Source organism: Megalops cyprinoides, chromosome 1 (assembly GCF_013368585.1).
Source record: "Megalops cyprinoides isolate fMegCyp1 chromosome 1, fMegCyp1.pri, whole genome shotgun sequence".
Lineage (NCBI taxonomy): Eukaryota > Metazoa > Chordata > Actinopteri > Elopiformes > Megalopidae > Megalops > Megalops cyprinoides.
The window spans coordinates 18,306,843-18,327,725 of NC_050583.1; the positions used below are offsets into that span (position 1 = coordinate 18,306,843).

Below are 20,883 nucleotides of genomic sequence, written 5' to 3' on the forward strand. Positions count from 1 at the left end.
GAAGGCTAAGAAGACAAACACAATGCGGAGCGATTTAAATTTCACGCCTTGTTCTGTTTGGCAGCTGTTTAAGTGAGCTCACACCTGCTAGGATGCAGGTTACTGTCTCCTGACAGCAAGGCACACCTAAACTTCTAAATGCCTAATTTCTCTGCAATGCCTGCAGGACACTCCCGATTGCAGCAGGCATCTCCTAGCAGGCCCATGATATTGCAGAAAGACATTACCTTTTTTTTATTTTGACAACAATTCTCGTGAGCATTTCAGGAAATTTAATGAATTTAATGAAACCGAGTAAAAGTTGCTTTACATTCACCATAATGAAGTGCTGACCTTTGGATCTTTGATTTTTCTTAAAATCTTTTATGTAATAGCTACCATTTAATACAATGAACTGATAGAATGAATGATTACTAAGGGAACAACCACTGCATGGAGTTCAGGAAAAAGCCCACCATTACCCCCCTCCCCTCAAGGTATTGATAAGGTGCTTATATCATCTTGAGGCACCTATACCTTAACATGGTATTTTGAGTATTTATATTTGCCCTGGTATGCAGTGCCTAGTCCTAAATCAGAACCAGCCTTTGACTTCTTTTCAGGTATGAGATTCAACATGGCCAGAACCAGGATGAGCAGACGCATATATGTTTTGTGGATATTTTCATTTGCACACTTCCTTTAACTAAACAGCACAGCAAATGTTTTTGCTTGCTGTTGTGGTCTGATGCCGAGGTTGACATTTACAAAACAGGGAGGAAAGGAAAATCAAATGTTTTGGATAACTGCTGTTTTCATTATTTCTCCTATTGTAACAAAGGATATGTCCTAGACCACGTGGGAAGGCACAGGAGTCTTTTAATTACCTTCAACAGTACAGGTGGAGGTGTCAGTGGAAGCAGCTATTTTAGGGATACACTGCTAAGGCAGAGAACTGAGCTAGAGACACAGTGCAGTCGAGTGTGCTTTCTCAGACTGGGGAAACACAATTCAGGTATTAATGTCATTAGTTAACATTAGACCCTCGACTTCCTTAAATTCAAGCACGTGTTACATGAACTGACCGTTGTCAAGTTACACCTCAATGCCAATCCAATGTGATTTCATTGCTGACAACTAAGATGTTGCATGCGCAAAAAAGACATTAAAAAGCTCTACTCGTGGTCTTAAATGACACTCAGGAGCAGGTAATCTCTGGAATGGTTCTGAGGTCAGGCATATATAACAGCATTTCAAGTGGCCCCAAGCAGACACGCCACAGTCCATCTTCACTTGAATGGAGCCAGTAAGAATATTCAGTCCAAAGTTGATTGTCATGCAGTTACATGGTTTGCCAGATTGATTGGGTGCCATGCCCAACCAATCACAATGAGCCCTTTACTTGGGTCAGGGATTAATTTCATCAGCTGAGGGTTCTGTAGATGCTAAGAGGAGTGTGTAATGAGACCATAAAAAACCATACCAGATGGTAACATCACCACCTGGAGTCTTTGATAAAAAATACTCTGCATATTAGGACCTGGGTCTTTTGCCTAGAGTGCAAAATGTCTTCTAAGGTGTTGTCTACTATGCAGTTCTGAGGCTAGCTAGTAAGTCCACTTGTGGCCTAGTGCTATAGACTACACTAGCCACATATGCAAAATCGATTGTAGCTCCACTCTGACAAGTAAACCAATTAGTACTTTCCTCACTATTTCGACTGCATAAATAAAAAGATGAGAAAATGGTTTCAATAAAAACACTTTAATAGAGAAACAAATAAAAAAGCAAATCAAAATTAAACTTGTTTTTCATCACAGCCTAAAATCGTCAAAAGAACCACCACCAAATGAAAGCAAAAAAAAATAAAAATAAATATATTTATTATTTACCACTGTGTGGGAACTGAAGGGAAGAATGATGGTGCCATTAATTTAGGGGAAAACAGACTGGAGAGAAAGATGGCAGACAGCTGAGGATGATGATGTGGTGTCACAAAAGGCAGAACACAGTGCTCTTTACCAATGGCTGGGCAAAAACCACTCCTACCTGCTGACCAGCCAATCAGGAGAAGAAAAAAAAAATCGGCTCAAGAGCACGAGCTGTGACTGTTCAGTTAAGAACACACCAGACTTCAATGATTGGCTAGGTCCTTGAGACACACTTACAGAATACTAATTAGTGTACAAGCCACCGCTTGAATACACACTTTCACTTATTTCACAGGCGACACAAACAAACTCATTGTTTGATAATCTCTCAGCAATGTTCACCTTCATTTTTCCCTGTCATGACACAGCACAACATGGCCTGGGCGATGAATGTCTGACGGTACAGTAACGTATAACCCAACCGCAGCAGTCTCACTTTACTCTGCCAGACACACTTTTCCGATGAAAATCCGACCTTGAGTTTAACCTTACCCTGCAATTCCCGTGGGCATTCAATAGCAAACGAATATAATCACAGTGTACAAACTGGTCTACTTGAACGACAGAATTGTGCAACAAAACTTGATGGTAGCAACTGACACAACGCATCCGAACAGCTTTCCCAATAATGCTTCCTGAACTACATCAGAACCTTAAAACTAAAGATGTACATGTTATGCAGTACAGTACGAATATGTTTACATGTACCTGCACACATTTAAACACATACACACTCGCACACATATGTATATACAAACAGAGACAAACACATACACACACGCACATATAAATGCATATACAAAAGGATTCTTTCAGATACTTCATTAGGTTAACCATTCAAAGCATGAGTGGAAATGAGCTGTGTTGGGCAGCCGTGAGTCGTGAAGGTTAGGGCACTGGCCTCTGTACACAATGGTCACGGTTTTTAATATCAGGTGGGACAGAGCTGGTGTGCCTTCACCCGATTTATCTATCTATGGCTTCAAAACTATGCTGTACATACGTGCTCCACAGTACAGTACTGATCGTCCAGGTGTGAGTGCTCCAAGTCTCCCTGGATAGGGGCAAACAAAGAAAATAATGCTCCCATAGAGGCATGCTGATATATGTTATACTTCATCCTGTCAAAGTGCACTACAGAAAGAATAGAGAGAGGCTCAATGGTAATATAGTCACTATTTGATTTCTGAGACACAAATATCCTTCAGCTACCAAACTACCCAAAATAGTTTCATGGGCAAAGCTGACCATGAAACACCTATTATAGCATTCAGTCAGCCAGCAATGAGATCTGTACAAATTAAGCGCATAAATAAATGCATGTAATGAATGTAAGACATATGGTGGTGTTCAACACAAAAATTTGATCTACATGCGGGTAAGAAATGAATTTTGCTGAGAGATTATATTTAAGCCATATCATTGGGAAGTCAGCTGAGAAACAGCTTTTGCCCAGCACTGTAATAACAGAAAAATAAAAACATACATAACTCTATTGCATTATTCAACAACATGAATGTTAGTAAAATATTAGCATTCTTTTTCATAAAGTCACAATTTATTGTACACATCAAATAATATACCAAAATCTGACTTTGTAGGGAGACAACAGAAATTTGAATGCTGCACAATTCCGTATACCATTTGAGAAGTGAAAGAAAATAGCCAGGTCACTCTGACATGCACAGGAAAAAAGTACGCTCTTCACAAATTTGATCATTGAAACCACAAAGCACCTATGAAAGACAAATGTTTTCCATCCATGATTTATTACCAATAACTAAAAACAGGAAAAAAAACAGCAACAGCAATTTAAAAATAAATGATCTAAAACGGAAAAAAAAAGAGATTTATATGCCTGCAATACAACGTTCCACTTTGTAAAGCTGCCCGACACTGGATTTTATAAAAATTAGTTTAAAAACTTCTCTCTTCCTCAGAGATACCGCCAGTGTCGACACACCATTTCTTTTAGTCAATTTTTGTCATTTTTGTTTTTTTTAATTTGCATAATTAAAAAGAGCATACTTCCTCTTAACAGCTTCTAAAAAAGTGAGGCGCCCCTTTATACCTTGGTTGTAAAGACCTAGAAAATGCCTATTTACAGAAACGTATTTTAGTGATGAATTAAAAGCATATAACTTCTTGAATCTGGACAATGAGAAATCAAAATGGCAGCAAAGTATCAGAAAACGCACTGACGTCGCATTTTTTCCTTTGATTTTTTTTTTCCACCTTATGCCCAGAAAGAAAGATTTACCTTCAAAGAAATAACAGTGCAGCTTTGTTTGTTTTTTCCAGATTAGTCTGTTGTAGACCTATGCTGTTTATCTTTTATACACCCTCAAAATGGTACAGTTGACTATTAGCTGATCTGACCAATTATATTCCAACACAAGACAATGACAATGCAAAAAAAAAAAAAAGCTGTATTAGTTGGCATAAGTCAGAGTATTTAAACAGCAATAACCTCAACGATATTTGGGAACTTGACAGGTATTTTTATACGAGTGTTTTTTTTTTTTCTTTTTTTTTCTTTATCTTTTTAACAGTGCAAAAACAAGCCAGAGCGTCATAACATTGTTACGCCCACGATGACACTGGAATAATTTCTCAACGAATCCTAAATGGTATCTCGGCAATCTGCGTGGAATTTGTTCCAAATCTTAAATTCAGGGCACTGGGTTGGGTTTAGAACACACTTGCTGTTTATCACATATACATGTACAATGATTGCTGTCATAAAAGTGACATAAAAGCAGTTCTTTGTACAAAAAATGTGTTTCTACACTATAATCAGATCAATACAAAATCCCACTGCTCGGAATGCAATTAAATATATCAATACGAGTACTATGCACTGCTCAATGAATACATTATATTGCCATTAAGTAAATAGTTCATTTGTCTGTAGTCTATCTGTATAAAATGTGTGGCATTTTTTTACACTGCAGGGCAACACTGCCAACAGAAATTGCCCATTCAGGGGTTTTTTTTTATCTTATCAGAATGAGGGCTGATTGATCTGTAAACATCTGCTAGGCCAGACCATTCTACAGGGCAACATCAACTGATGGGTAACATTGATCAGTGCAACACACATTTTGTAATAACAAAGGAACAAGTGTGCATAATGTTGAAAGGACTCAATCTATTCTGGCGGAATCTTTTAGGGGTCCAATGCCAGGATTATCCCAGACAGGTTACCCAGATACCCAACTGTCATCCCACTTCTCACTGCGCCCACTTTGTGTGACAAGAGCCTTCTAAACCTTTCCCGTTTCACTTTGATCTCCCACTGGCATCATGCTATGTAACCCACCAGTAGCTCAGAGGTCATCGCTAAAGACAGCCACGGCACTGAGCAGGCGCTGGCCTCACCAGACTTCACCTCTCAGTGCTTCACCTTCATTCAGCTTCATTCGATCATCTGCATAACGTACCATGCTAATTCTGACCCGAGCTCTCCTGTGCACTTCCTTAACTCTGTGCTACACATCATCTACCATTCCCATCTCCACGAATGAGCCGCATTTTGGAGATCATTAAAATGCTAACGCGTACGCTACCTTCCCCAGCTCTGCCTCTCTGAAGAAGGAAAAAAAAAAAAAAAAAAAAAAAATCATCCCCAAACTTCAAATGGAGAACTGAATGTTCAAAGCCTATAATTTTGTCTATAGATGGTTTTCTGCACATCGGTGCACAACGCTGACCCTAGCAGAGGGAGACACTAGCAGCTTCTGACAAGCACAGTAAGTGGGTCGGAAAATTAGAATTGTTCATGACTAAAGCCTGTTTTATTGGTCACGTGGAAAGTGTGTGTGTGTGTGTGTGTGTGTGTGTGTGTTGTTGTTCAGGAAGACGGGGGACCAAAGACGCGCGCATCTAAACCTGGTGTTTCCGGTGATGTTCGAGGGGAATCCAGATATCTAGAAAAGATGTACATCGCTGATTGTTACCGTTTTGTCCTCCTCTTTCAGAAGGCATGTCTATGAACAGCTCAGGGGGCTAAAGGGTGTGTGCACTGACCAGCATGGCGGCTGACAACTGTGGCTGTCACTTCAAACCGGTTCCAGGAAATTTTAGCTCTATGTGTCTCTGAGCTGACATAAAAGCCTTCATTAATATTTTAAAAGGAGGATGAGGGGGTGGGGGATGGGTGTAACCGGCAGAGTTTACATGAATTGTGTTCTTTTGGCTTGTTTTGCATTGCATTGTTTTTTTTTTAATATCTGCTTTACCCATGATTATCTGGTCAAGTCTTTACAGTTGAAGTCTTTTTTTTTGACAGACAATTCACTAAAGGAAAAAAAAAACAGGTTGGGGGGGGATCCAAGATCATCTGCCACATATAAGCAACGGAAAGTCTTAAGTCAATGCTAACCTGGTACAGGAAATTAAGCACATAGCATACATCTGGTTTGTTTATTTCCATTATATGTACAGGTCAGAGAAAAGCTGAACTACTTCTATACAATGTTTCGTACAGTTTTTTTTACCATTTGGTTGACCACTCAGCTGCGCTTTTAATAAAGGAAAGTTATAATGATGAAGAAACTCAACATTAAAACAAGCAACAAAAAAGCCAGCCCAAATTAAAAAAAATATATTAAGAAAAACAAAGACAGGCAGCTTAGTGGTCAACTAAGTCATTTTGTGTTTTTAAAATCTTTTTTTAAAACAATTTTATGTATTTTTTTAATATATACGTTTTGTTTTCTTTTTTAAATCACAGATATGTCAAACTGTAAAAGAATGGAGCATTTCTAATATAAGTTTAAAAAACAAAATAAAGGCAAAAAAAAAAAATCTATCTATAAGAACAACTTCTAAAAGCACTTTTTATTGTCTTTTTTCAGAGGAGTATTTGCTATTTTTTTGTACATTTTTTCCAGGTATTTAATTGTTATGCTCATTTAAAATATGAATAATATCCATTGGTGTTGTTTGAACTGCCTATTCTAAGTTCCTGTAATAAGGACAAGGGGTCGCTGTTCTTTTTGACCTGTTCAGGCAGAGGTCGGGGCTTGGGCGGGGCACGGAGGGCGCTGGCGTACGACATCGTGGGGGTCTTGTTCAGGCCAGGACCTCCCCCTCCACCGGGGTCAGGGCTGGGCTGCTTGTTGGGCATAAGTGGAGGGAACTGTCCAAGGTGCTGAAGAGAGTTGAATGAGTGGACTGGTGGCTGGACACCCTCTGTCTTTCTGTGATCTTCTGCTGAGCGCACTGCCTTTGATGATGCTGGCGGAAAGGACAGAGAGGGAGGGGGAAGGCTGTTATTTCAATGTCCTAAACAAAAAAGGATATCCCTGCAGTTCAAGATGTCTTAAATACCCCCAAATGCTCAGTGAGGCACAGGTAATCTCACCAGAATACAACATAATTCATATTTGGCAACCTGTTGCTAAGCGCAACATCCCCTAAGAATATTCATTCTTTTTCTTTTGTTTTTGTCACGGTCTGGATTTACACCATCGCCGAGATGACAACCCTGTGACAAGCTTGTCGACGCATAGATTAATTCTGGCTCAAGTTTGCAAAACAGGCGGCGAGAGGTCCGAGCCTTAAATTGAATTTGGCATGTTTCTGAGAACCAAGCGTCCCGCCAACCCTGCACCTAAAAACAGATGACCCTGCTGAAACAATCTCTCGCCTCCTCCATCAACACCCAGACAAACACATGAGCCCGCTGTACGCGGAGTCCCTCCCCACCTCCCCCCCGAGGGCTTGAGACACTAAGAGGGGAGGGCAGCTCCAGCACGGCCGGCAGTCTGCCTCTGCAACCTACCTAGGAGGTCCCTGTGTGGAAGTGTGCTGCCTCCATTGCATGGAATGTTCTGAAATGGGACAGGGGCGCTGTTGCCGGGCCACGGTTCTGCTGATGGGTAGCTGTATGAGAGATGGGGATGGTCCTGCGGGTCCTTACACTGTGTGAGGATGCCCTGGGGGTTGCCTGAGTCGTCCGGGTACGGCTGCGCGGAGCTGGAGGAGATCCTCCTCTGGTACAGCGGCCTGCCAGGCCCTCGCGGTTCATACTGCACAGGGGGAGAGAGGCGGGGGGAGGGGAGGCGAGAACATGTTCACTCAGACGTCTCATCTATTCACCTATAGGACAAGGGGATCAATCACTTGACATCATTGCTGGCAGCCTTGTGTCCAGTTCCACGGGAGAAAAGGAAAAAAAAAAACTAGCTGGGCGTATTAAAACAGCTTTGAACAATCAAGCCCCTGACCCTCTGGACCCTCAACGGCATTCTTTTGGAAAAAAAAGAAAAAAAAAAGGGCTCCTGACACGGAGAAGCCCCCGCTAGTGGGGCACCTGCGGGGAAGGCAATCACGACAAAGAAGCGAACGCAAACATCTGGGCAAAGCGCGGCATCTGCGGAGTGCAGCGGGGAATAACAATGAGCTGGAAACCGGGGCTTTCTGGGGGGGGAACGCCGCAGAATGCAGGATGGAGCCCTGGCGGTCCCCGAATATCAGCGGCCCCCGGTCCCCCAATCCCAGCACACCCGGGACATCAAAAGCCACAGCTGAAATCCATCAGGATGTGTTAATTACTGAGGAGAGCTTTGAGATGAGGCGCCCAGTCTGCGAGCATGTCCCCATCCCCCCGGGGTGCTCCGTAGTGAATTTCACACTCCAACAAACAAATATATACATGGTTGTAAACACCTCATATTTGAAGGCACCTTTATTATATTTTTTAAATAAGCTCTGATTTTACTCTTACATTCAATAAACAGACTTAACCCCCCTTTCCTTTTTTTTTAAATAAACTCTTCCCAGGAAATAAAAATGTGAGACAAAGCTGCCGTTTAATCCTGGCTGAAATGGAAAGTCACACAAGCGCTGCTCGCTTTCTGAGCTTTGTGATCCGGCCGCGGCACAATTCCTGCCAGGCCACTGAGCCCTACTTTCAAGCCCCCAAAAATAACCGCTTAGAAAAAAAAAAAAAAACAAAAAAAAACACAGACCGATAGGGGCCCATCGGACAAATCTCTGATCAGTCTTCCTTTGTGCTCCCATATTTAAGACGGCTGTCTAGACCCAGTGACTTGGAGCCGTCTCTCAGAGAGAGACGCTTACCGCTGTAGATTAGAGGGCCCCCTCTGTCAGACACAATTTTACAATTCGCTGCCAATAACTGCTAAATTTCCACCGGATAACATTTCTGCTTTGTGGGAAGCGGGGATTTGGGGCTTGTGCTTCCTTGATTCTTTCCCTGAGAGCCACTCAGTGACCATTTATGTGGCATTATTCCGTCTCAGCATCACCGCCCTGCTCAGAGCTTGAAAAGGATGTGAAGGCTGCCTTTTATATTCATTTGCTTTGTTCAGGCTGCCCTGAACCCAACCTGAAATGCTCATTTGACCTTTATTAAGGTTTCAGACTGACTGGTCCTGTGTCTCAAACCAACACCCAGATATAGTCGATCCACGAAATCTCAAAAACCAAACTTTTTTTTTTTTTTTTACACAGACCCAGCAGCTGTACTGAGAGAGGCTTGTACTCTCAGTCTGCAAGAAAATGAATCTGCACCTGTAAAAACAGCTACGCAAATTGTAACAGTCTTAAGTTTTGAGATAAGTGATTTTGTTTTGCATCCTCTGAAATGGATGGGTAATTAGAATTAGATTTAAGCCTCTTTAATCTACTTCTAGAGAAACTTCATTTTTTGGAGGCACATGCACATTAACCTGTGCAATATGCAAACCAAACAAGGTAGAGATGAAAGTGAGTTGGAATAAAAAGACACATGCAATCATTATGCGCATTTGCTTGAAGTAAACAAAATCAGTAAAACTACCCGGAGTGGCCTGTCATGGCTGCCAATTCTCATTCCATCATCAAAAAAAGTAGTTATGTTTCATTACTCAAATTAAAAACAACAAAAAAAAAAAAACGGATGAATCTTAAAGACAAAAACATGGTTTGAAATGCTTGTAAAAGGGCGTGCAGGACGAAAGGGAATCTTGCATTCCTTTCTGTGGGTTTTTCCCATGATGCTCCAGCGCAGACGCTGGTGCCCTCCCACCCGGACGCTGAGCAGGCAGCCACTGCAGCGATCTGGCCTGAGGAGACACACCTCTTCATGCGCTCGAGTGTCCCTTTCGAGGACTCTCCTTCAGCGCGTCCCACCGCTGCTCACACCAGGAAAGGCTGGCCTTAGAGACACAACCTTAAAACATCCCATTATCTGACCCCCGGAAGCCAACGCTGGCGTGCAGGGACAGTAGACAAGAGTACCCCTCTATTCCGACTGTCAGGCAAAAGATGGCCTGCCAATCACCACAATGCTTACAGTCTACACGCAGAGACGGCCAGGCATGGCAGGAAAAGAAAAAAAAAAGACCAGAAGAGAAGTTCTTTACTAAAAACCAAACGACAACTCATAAAACAAAACTAACTACTAAAATAAATATTTCGCCACCATTTATGTTCAGCTGTTCCTTTTAAATTTAGTCAGTGTCTAAGTATAATTATTCAATAGGGCTTGACAGGAGTCTAGGTTTTCGAAAACAGCTTTCCAACTTGCACGGAAACACAGGCACACACAGAACCAGAGCAGAATTTTCCTGTTTATGCTCGAGTTACCTGTGCCAATAAGCCTACCGAGAGCCTGATCACCTCTCGGTCATTAATTTGAGATTTTCACTTACATTTCGACACGTTTTCTTTCTCATTAACAGCACAAACAACACTACACTGGCTGCAAAGACAATTTTCAATCATTCTGTTGTTCCTCGGAGCACTTCTCGAAATGACTGGGATTGCTTTTTTTAAGTCAGTGTTTATTTGATTCCAGCGTTCTTCTTTCTGCACGGCTGAAAATTAAAACTCCCTTTGAACTCAGATCCTTCAGATGTATAACGGATACTAAGAATTCAGAACATTAGAACAGTTCACTAAGCCACATTTTTGTTTTTAGTGTGAATCGCTAATCGAGGGTGCAGTAAAACATAGGTTGCCACTTTCCAGCCCTTGGCAGCTAACAGTGGCGTCTGAGCTGTGGAAAGACATCAATTCTGATCCTAAGCAGGGTGCTCAGACACTGATGCCATCTGCACATAAGTCCAAATCCTCTGGCACACACCCCACACTCTTTTCCATATCCCATATCCCAGACCTAGAATCCCCTGCTGGTAACACAATGCCTTGTAAAACTGTCCCCATGGCATATTTATTAAATATACCTTAAGAGTATGAATGTCTATTAACGCCTATAACTGCTTATTAACAGCTCTGCATGCCTACTTACTGGGCCTTACACGCATATATGCTGGGTCTTACCTCTTCTACATTGTGAAGGGAGGAGGCGGCCATTGTACGGGGGGAAAGGGGGTGGTAGGGCTCCTGCTGTCCCGGGACCTGGCTCTGCTGCTGCTGTTGTGTCTGCTGCTGCTGCTGTTTCTGCTGCTGCTGCTGCTGCTGGTGATGCTGTAGCTGCATCAGGTGGAGCTGCTCCTGCCGATGAGCCATGACAGGAACACCGAAGGGGAAGCCCTGGCCCAGCACGTGGTTCTGGGGGAGGCTGGCGTGAGTCCACTGGGCGTCTGAGAGGAGGTACTTGACCGGGGGCGGGGTGGAGTGTCCGGGGGCATGGGGGAAAGCCGGGGGGTACATCTGAGAGGCCGGATGCTGCTGGAAGGCCTGGCTGTTGATGATCTCCAGCTCCCGGCTGGCATCCGGGGAGGGCCCGGGGAAGGGGCCGCTGTGGTTGGGGCTCGCGGAGGGCGAGGGCAGGTCCCCGGGGTTGCAGGGCTGCACCTGCCTGTACTGCAGGAGCCGCGACTGAGGCGGGGGCATCTCCGCCGGGTCCCTCTGCTCGCCCTGCTCCGGGGGGGCCATCTCCCTCAGCAGACCGGGGAACCTGCAGCAGAACCACCCTCCATTAAGCCTCCATCCAGCGCACACCAGCCACCGTGAGGCTGATAAGGACGCTTTCGTTCACGTCTTTTTTGTTTTTTTTAATCTGCGCTGGAGGGCTGTTGACAAGCTCAGAGCTTAATGCAGCTATCTGCCATATGCAAAACCAAGACCGTGGCGTAGAGCAGGAGCTCCCGAAGCACTCAGCCAAGATGGCTGCGTGTCCGAGCAAAGCGGGGGCCGTAAAACCTGACACTGAGCAGGGAGTGTTCCCGCCCTGGGAGATAATAGGGGAGTGACACAGAGTGACAGAGAACAGGAATGGCTTTTATCTATTCGGGGAGATGAAAGTATGCGCGGGCGACGCTGATACTCAGGGATCAGCGGACAACCAAACACGAGGTTCAGCTGCTGTAAAAGGAATTCTGATGACATATCAGATGGTCGGTGGCCGCACGCTGGCACGGTTGCACTTTCCGTTGTAAAAGCAGGCTGCACCAGCTCGCCAGCCGCCATCAATCCTAGGTACCGTACCTGCTCGTAATGCGAAAGTGGCATAAATGCCCCCCCCCCGCCCCTTTGAAGTCAGACTTTCTTTAATCGCCTTCTCTCAGAGGTGGGCGCCGCAGACAGAGCAGCGGGCAAACGGAGAACAAGGGCTGATGAAGGTTACCTGGGGAAAGGGGGGCCGGCCTCGTCCTCGGCGCTGGCGCCCAGCCTCCAGTTGGCGCGCAGCAGCTGCGGGGGGAAACGCAGGCTGGGCTGGGCCAGGTGGGCCAGGTGCTGGGGCAGGGGGAAGGCCACTCCCCCCTGCAGGATGTGGTTGTGTTCGTTCCACTGGCTGAGCCGGGCCTGCTGGCTGAGGGCCTCCTGGATGTCTGTGGAGAGAGCAGGGCAGACTTTAGCCTTGTTGGACCAGAGGAGGCAGCTGGCTTCTTCTGCATCACAAGTACATATTGTTTTAAGCAACTTGCAAACTTTGGTTTGTTTGGAAAACATTTTCTTTGTAATTAAGAGCGCTAACTATGTGTAGTGTTTCCTTAAACAGATATAATACTTCACACATAGCATATATATGCAAGTATATGTATGTGTGTGTGTGTGTGTGTGCGCGTGTGTATATATATATACATATATACAAATAAGAGATTAAAATGAGTTGTTTGAGACCCTGTCATGTTTGGCCACAAAATGATGCTGAAACAGGACTGGCATCACTGGATCAAAATTAGTCATATTGGAATGACCCACTCTTCCTGATCACAAGGACATTTCACATATCCCATTTCATCATTACATTTTCCACCCTCCAAACCAACACATCCTGGACAGCGCAACACATAAATACTCAGTCATGCATAACTATATGCGAGGAAAACACGGCACTGATCACCACTAACACAAGATGATAAATAGGTCAGTCTTCTGGGAAGACATTAACATTTCCAGCGCTAACACACAACGTGCAGAGTGAAAATGAGGGACACATACCCAGCCCCTCTGCCAGCATAGCCTCGGGGTGCTCCTCCGCAAAGCTGTTGATGCGATTGGGCTGCGGCAGGGGCGGGGGGTGTGGCTGGTGGCCCAGCTGTGGGGGGATGGGTCTAATGGAATTATTAACATCCTCTGGCATCATGCTGGGCCCGGCGGTCTCTCCGGACATGGGCTCCAGGCTCGGGGACTGAAGGGCTCTGTTGTGGAGCGGGGCGTGGAAGAACGAGGGGTTCCCTACAGGAAAGGCTGGTGACAGCTGGGCTGAATGCTGCTGCTGCTGCTGCTGCTGTTGAGGAGGGAGCTGGTGCATTTGGCCCAGGTGCTGAGGGGGTAGATTGTTCTGCTGCTGCTGCTGCTGCTGGACTCTGAAGGGTGGCCTGGCCATGGGGTACTGGTGCGGGAACTGTCTACTGTTGGGGTGAGGGTGGATGGCAGGGTTTGGTGGGGCCAGGTGGAAGTTGAGGGGTCTCTGCCCAGGATTGTCCTTCCGGTGAAGCCGAGCATTCGGGAAGCCCAAGGCATCCTGGGACTCCGGACTCCTGTTCTGGCCTGTGTCTAATTCTCCCTGGAGGACACAAACACAACATCATTGCACCCAGGAACAGACACCGTCAGCTATCAGGAGCCGATAATGACACTTTTAAAACAAATGGCAACATGAAGAATTCACCATGAACGTTTCACTTTTTAGCAGACATGCTAACAGTGTAAGGATGGAGACTGAGAGCGAGTAAGCTACGGCAGCACCTGTTTTCCTTTGCCATCAGGAGCCTTCCTCTCTGGCGTCTGAAGCCGGCTCTGCTCTGCTTTCACGCCTCCATCCATTTTCCCTGAAGGAGATCAAACAGAACTTACACAACTCCAGCAAGGATATGTACGGGCCAACTGTTGCAACAGACAGATCACACCTTCAGTTCAGTACATTTAAATCACATACAGTCTCACAGTGAAGAAAACTACCTCTAAGGGCTGCTATATATCGGTTAAGAAATCTTCACACACACCGTTTCTGCTGGCTTCTGGCAGTAACTCCTTGTCAGGGGTGGACTGTTGGCCCACGCCCAGAGGGGAGGGGTGGCTGACACCGTAGGGGATGGGTGAGCCGCGGTTGTGGGCCTGGAGGAGGTTCATATTGTAGGCCATGGCTGCCTGATGGCCCATGATTCGTGGATCCATGGCGAAGCGGCCCTGATAACCCGGCCAGGGTAACTACAGGACACACAGGACACTAAATCAGCACACACGCAATCAGTGCAAAATGACCCTCCACACCCAGCTGTCTCACTGTTAGGGGAGATCTCTCCAGAGATCATCAGGGTACAGTACAGCAATAACGAAAACCACGACCTGCACGATTTCAAGTTTTTTTTGGAATCACAACAAAAGCAAGCCGCACAATGTTCAGATACTGCACCTCCGTTGAGAACCAGCAAAGTGATCGGCTTGAGCGGTTTGGACACTACTGCCTATCAGGATGACTGGCACATTGCGAAGAGTGCTCTTTGTTGCTGTGGATACGAGCAGACTGACAACAACTGAGCAACACAAAAAAACAGCTATTTTGAACCAACCATCCCAGATATGTCAAAACATCAATTACGGTGGAATTAAAGGGCCCAGTAGGCAGGGGCACAGACCTCTCCTGCGTTTCCGCCCCTGGTTTGGGGCACGTCACTCAAAAAGGCACAGGGGTGAGCTGGGGTAAGTATATCTTTGGGGTAAATATAACAACTGCAGATTTATGTCCAGCTGAAACGGGATGTGTCAGAGCCCGCGAGGCTTTTACCTACCGCGCGGAAATAAACAACTGCTTTAATGCGACACAAATTCACCAACACAGCCATGGAATCATGTCTGAAAAGTTTCCTACCAAGCCCGCCCGAAGGGGCTCAACATTGTAACACATTAAATAAATCATTACACTGCAAGTGGTATTTTTAACACTGCTTGCCCGAGTCAAAAACACAGGCCAAAGCCTTTAAATTAGCCTTTAAATTCTTGTATAAGGTGTGAGTTAAGATTAACACTGAACTGTACTGAACTCAGCAATGTTAACTGTGACCTATTGAAACTCTCAGACAATTTTAAAATGTCAGTAGAGTATCACCTTTCGGAGCAAGAATAAAGCGCCACCATCTGCAATGGTGATGAAAATCATGTGTATAATGACAGCGGAGCTGCTGCTTGAAGCAGGATCCTGCAGTAACCCAGAGTTTAATGATACGAGTGAACATGATCACATTTGCCATATTTTATTAGGGCAAGAAGTGAATTAATGACAATGCCAAGGCCTGCCATTTCATCTTGCAACATAAACAAATCCTTTGTTACTGTATGACAGGTTATATTTCATGAGAACTGATTACACTTTATGGGAACATCTGAATATAGATTTCATAGATATAGATTATAGATCTCTATACATGCTCTTGTGTCTCCCAAATGACTCATATTGCGCAGTCCTGATAAGTTGTTATGATCTGTAATGCATTAGTAGAGTCTGGACAAGATTCAGTCATGGTCACTGTGGGCTTCCTGCAGAGCTGTGGTGGGGCTACATATTATTCTCTGACTCCAATCAAAGCTGAGCTGTTCAACTCCCTACATGCTGTAATGTTCTATTCCGAGGTCTGGACATCTGGAGCCAAGTTCAATGACAGCAATTACAGAAATAGATGTCATTGTGCGCTGGATGAGAAGGGCTGTCCCATTTCCACATTATTAGGAAACTGCAAGGGTTTCCAGGAAACTACAAGGGCCCGGGGGGTCCTCCGCAATGCCACAAATAACTTTTCACATTCGCCGTGGTCTGATTATTATATGCGTGCATGGGCACGAATCTCAACAATATGCAGAGACACACCAATCCAGACTGCAAATGCGAAACAGCAAGAATCCCCCCCCCCCCCCCCCCCTCAACCACACACACACTTACGGGCAAAGGCACGGGCATGACCATGTTCCCCCCGTAGACCGCAGGGACGTAGAGAATGCTGGCCCCTGTGTGGGGGTCTATCCTCTGCACCGGGCTGGGAGACTTGCCCATAGCTGGGGTGCCTCCCAGAGGCGGAGTGAATGCTCGAATGGGGTTCCCCATCAACACAGCGGGATTAGGCTGAACTGGAGGGATGAAGAACAAAGAAAAAGATGAGCTCTGTTCCTCTCTGGGCGGAGCATGAGAACAACATGAGGCTGTAAATGGCCAGAGGTGGGGGGGCCAATGAGTATACCAATGGGTATCTACGACATTTTTACACCTCCAGACAGACATATATGAACCCCTATAAATGGCTTTGACTATCACTGATAGAGCTCAGTACGTCATAGTTAGAAGCTCATATTAACATAATCAGAATTGGTTAGAAGCAAAAAAAGAGCACTGAATTTTGCAATTATGGAGTAAACAGAAATATAACATTATTTTCTCAGCATGTACAGTTTGATAATGCTGAATCTATTTGCATTCAACATACACACTGACAATACACGAATATATTTCAATTTGTTGACTTTATAAATGATCGTTAAACACCCCAAATATGAATGCAGAAGAGGAATACATTAAACTATAATTCATGAATAATAAATCAATACAGCATGAAGTGAAAGTCACTATTCAGGTGGATACCACTGACACAGTTACATAAATGGACTCTATATTGCAGATACACCATCCTCACCTTTCTGAAGAGACAATAACATCACATTTGTATTGTCGGCTTTGTTTTCAGTGGTGTTCAGATAGCGTTTCACCAGAATAAAGAGGCGTGAGGCATGATGTTTACTGACATCTGAATATATGCAAAAGTCATGCATGTACATATGTTTCCCTGCACTAAAACAAACAGCATTTCACAGCAATGCGATTGTTCTAACTTCACTATAAGTAATTGCAATAGGCCTGGAACAAAGTCTCATGAATAAAGCTTTTCTGTAATATGTTCCAATGCAAAGATATGAAACACATGAAATGTAGCATAAAACGTAGTGTTTTTCCCTACATGTGAGAATGGTATCCAATCCTTCAGCTGCAATGGGAACTGGTACCGATAAAGAGGTGCTCCAACAGGTAGTTTAAATGGGAATATTTTGATTCGCAGCCACAAAAAGCACATGAATGCTGAATATAAATTGAATGCTGCTGCTTTAAATGAAAAGTACCATTTTCATTTTAAGCAGTGGTTCTTTTTTAGAAATGTCCTGTTTTTCCACAGTGTCAGCTTTACACCTTCCCTAGATTGCGGTCTACCTCTCAGAGGCATAAATAATTTAATACTCTAAACCTAAACTCATGTCTCTGATCTGAACTTCAACTGTTGAAATTACATTGTTATTTCCTAAATTTTCATAATGAAGAGGAACCCAGAGCTGCACTTCACAATAATAAAAAGCAATGTGTATTACTTTTTTTTTTTTTAAAAAACCAAAATCGCCTGTGACAATTTACTTAAGATAGATGCAACTGTCATACTGTACATCCAAACTGCTCACAGCTCAGCTGTGGACAATTTGCATTTAATTATAATTTTGAATATTTAATTTGCATATGTATTTAGGCTCTCCAAAACAGGATAGCCCTTCCTGCTGTAGGTAATCGTAATTTTCTCAAAATTACTTACATTGTAATACATACATAGCACATTTATTTTGCAAAAGTGTAAAATAAACTCATTGTGTAGGGGAGATTTTGTCTTCGCAAATATTTTCAACAGTAGCGCATTCCATTGATGCAAATCTCGTTTCGCACACTTGAGTAAAGCTCATTCTCTCCCGATTGTTTGTATAAATGATTTGATTCTTGTGACGTCAGCCAGCGAAACATTTGTGTTAATGCAGACCCCAGGTGCAAAACTGCTGATCCATGACAGACACGCAATGCAATTTCCCACTTGCGTGTCTTTTCGATTAAGTAACATATTTGAATGCATAAAATGTCAAACGCTAAAATTAGCGAACTAAAAGGAATATAGCTACAGCGCTTCATTCCAAGAAATACTTGCAGCTACAATCACCATGCGAGCGGCTACCTAACGAAGACGGAACTCAAAAACAAAAGCGTTTCTGACATGACAGTTCGTCATGTAGGAACATGTCGTTATGTTGCTTAGTGAAGTCATAATCCCCCCCCGACTCCTGCCACAGATCTACTGGGCTTTAGCTCAGATAACCAGCAGCCTGGCGGAGCCTGATGTCTTCCTGAGAGCACCGTCGCACATGCACACCGAGGCTCCGCATTCTGTGTTGCAGAGAGGCGGAACGGCGGAGGCTCGTGGAAGGCTGCTTGCCTTGTGATGTGCCTTTTTGAGCACAGTTGTAAGAAGCTCTTCTGTGTGTGGAGGCGAGGCGCACCTCAGAGATCCCGTGCTCACTCTGTCAGCCCTGAGTGACAGTTAAGTATGCATCTTCTCGAGAGCTCCCTCCGAGATCAGTCAAGCGGGGCATTCGTAGTGACAGCACAGCCAGAGCGGATGAAGCATACGCACTTGCAACACAGCACACTCGGCTCAAGAAGACAAGTGGGACAACACTGGCACAAAAGCAGCTTCCCTCAAACGAAGGTGGGTGAGAACGCCGTGGCCACTACAATGGACCACTGTGTACTGAAGCAATCAAGAGTGTATTAAAATGGTGAAGGATGCCTGGGTCTAGGCTGATGTGAGGCTTTAAGGCATCACAATCTCTGTCTATGCATCACTAAACAGGGCCTGTGAAGTGCTAAAACTATCTAAATATAAACTAAGCGATGAAGAACAATTCATGGAAAAATTAGCTTCACTTGACTTAGATGTGTGCAAACTGCTTTACTCCCATTACTCATTCAACAAGCAATGGACCCAACAACGGCCACTGGGAAAAAGGGGGAGACATCTGTTGAGAGGACTTCAGTTTCACCTATTCTCGCACATTTACACAAAATGAAGCCATTTTACCGCCTTCCTGTCCACAGTATGAACAATCAAACATCTCCATGCTAATGTGGTGAATTACTCACTAGGCAATCCAATCAGGAGGGTGCACAGCTATACCCCTGGCGTGATCTGACAGCAACAGCCTGTTTCAAGAGGTGCCTCTCTTCTATTATCACAGATCAGGACAGAGAATGGTGAAACTTACCAAATCCCTCTGGTGGAAAGTGTTCAGTCTGGTTTGAATGCTGCCCTTTGCCCTGGAAGAAGATAATGAGGGGGGGCATGAGAGCAGAATCATTTGGTTACCATGAAGAAGAAAAAAAAAAAAAACACAAGCAGCAGTAATAGCATATCCCCCCCCCCCACACTCTTAGCACATCATCTCCAGGAGACCAGGAGAGAAATGGACAATTGACTGGAAAGGATATTAAAGGGCTCTCAGAGAAAATGGTGGCAGGAACAGAGCCGGGAATCTCAGGGAAGCCTAAAAAAAGTCACACTTTTCACCACCTGTGAGGCGCGAGGACAGAGTGATGAGGACAGAAGCATCTTTACCACAGCAACGTGTGCCTCAGGTAGCCATGGTCTATCCATAGACTGCGTTCTATCACCGTGCGCCTGCTGTAGCATGCACTCACACTCCGCACAGGGCTGTCTACACGGCCGTTTCTCGTAACGCAGTCGCTACAACACAAACAACGCCGACGGCAAAACACATTAGTCAGAATTGGTATTCACATGGTACACAGGCTGTCAGTCCTTCGGTTGAAGTAAGAGGGAGAAAAAAAAAAAACAACAAGAAAGGAAGAAACAGACACAAATTTCTGGGGAAGAGATGAAAAAAATGACTTAAATAGCCTCAATCAACATGACTTCCAGCACAGATGTGTACCATGTCACTTCTGAAATGATCCATTTACATACTGCTATGATTCTTCCCATCTTTTAAATAGCTTAATTGCCATTTAATTCTCATAAACATGCAAACACACGCCGGATTTTTTTTTTTTTTTTTTTTTTCCCAGAAACAGCCTGAAGCATCTCTTGAAAGAGACTACACAAGAGACGGCATCATTCTCTCCCTCTCTCTCCCCACATTCAACCAACAAGAAAATAAAAAAAGGATAAAGGAATTTGCTTTCTTCATCGTTTGGTGTAGAAAGCCCCCAATTTCACAGCCACACAGTCTAACTGGATTGGCTTAATCTCATTCAAGCAAAACAGTGACAATATTAGAAATTATACTGAGGTTTACAATTTACAGTTGCACACCTACATTCTCTTAATCCCTCTCCTAAGAGATTGGCCTTTTGTTTTAAGTTAATAAGCACAAAATCAATCAAACACTGCACTGCAGGGTGTAAAAGCGTTTAACTGATGATAATGACAGGGGTAAATAATGAGGTGCTCAGGGAATTACTCTGAACCTCCGACTATCAGTCACTCATTCAGAGACCAAAACTCAAGCCCTCCAAAGCCAAAAAGAAGGTAGCAGACACAGCCACGTGGCTATTGTCAGGCTGGAAGATTATCAATCGACCACAAAATGCGAAGGCAGTCTGCAGCGTTTTACAGGGCTCTCCACTATGTGATAGATATCTTGAAGCGTGTCCATCACTCAGACATCCCAGCAGTCTCTGGGGTCTGGTCTCAAACGGAGGAGATAAAGCAGATAAAACCGATGAAATAATGGCCGCAAA

The 20,883-nt window shown here is 44.3% G+C and overlaps 1 protein-coding gene across 2 annotated transcripts in view; it reads right to left on the minus strand.

The window, feature by feature from the left end:
* Nucleotides 1-6,807: 6,807 nt before the first annotated feature.
* Nucleotides 6,808-20,883, minus strand: part of helz (helicase with zinc finger) — a 60,396-nt gene continuing 46,320 nt past the window's right edge. For both annotated transcript variants that reach the window (XM_036539858.1, XM_036539867.1), the window contains exons 23-31: nt 19,389-19,440; nt 16,210-16,394; nt 14,279-14,483; nt 14,022-14,104; nt 13,272-13,839; nt 12,454-12,658; nt 11,205-11,784; nt 7,699-7,945; nt 6,808-7,151 (exon numbers count right to left, since the gene is read on the minus strand). In XM_036539858.1, coding sequence (XP_036395751.1) covers nt 6,823-7,151; nt 7,699-7,945; nt 11,205-11,784; nt 12,454-12,658; nt 13,272-13,839; nt 14,022-14,104; nt 14,279-14,483; nt 16,210-16,394; nt 19,389-19,440 — 2,454 coding nt within the window. In that variant the 3' untranslated portion in view covers nt 6,808-6,822. The remainder of the gene's footprint in view (nt 7,152-7,698; nt 7,946-11,204; nt 11,785-12,453; nt 12,659-13,271; nt 13,840-14,021; nt 14,105-14,278; nt 14,484-16,209; nt 16,395-19,388; nt 19,441-20,883) is intronic.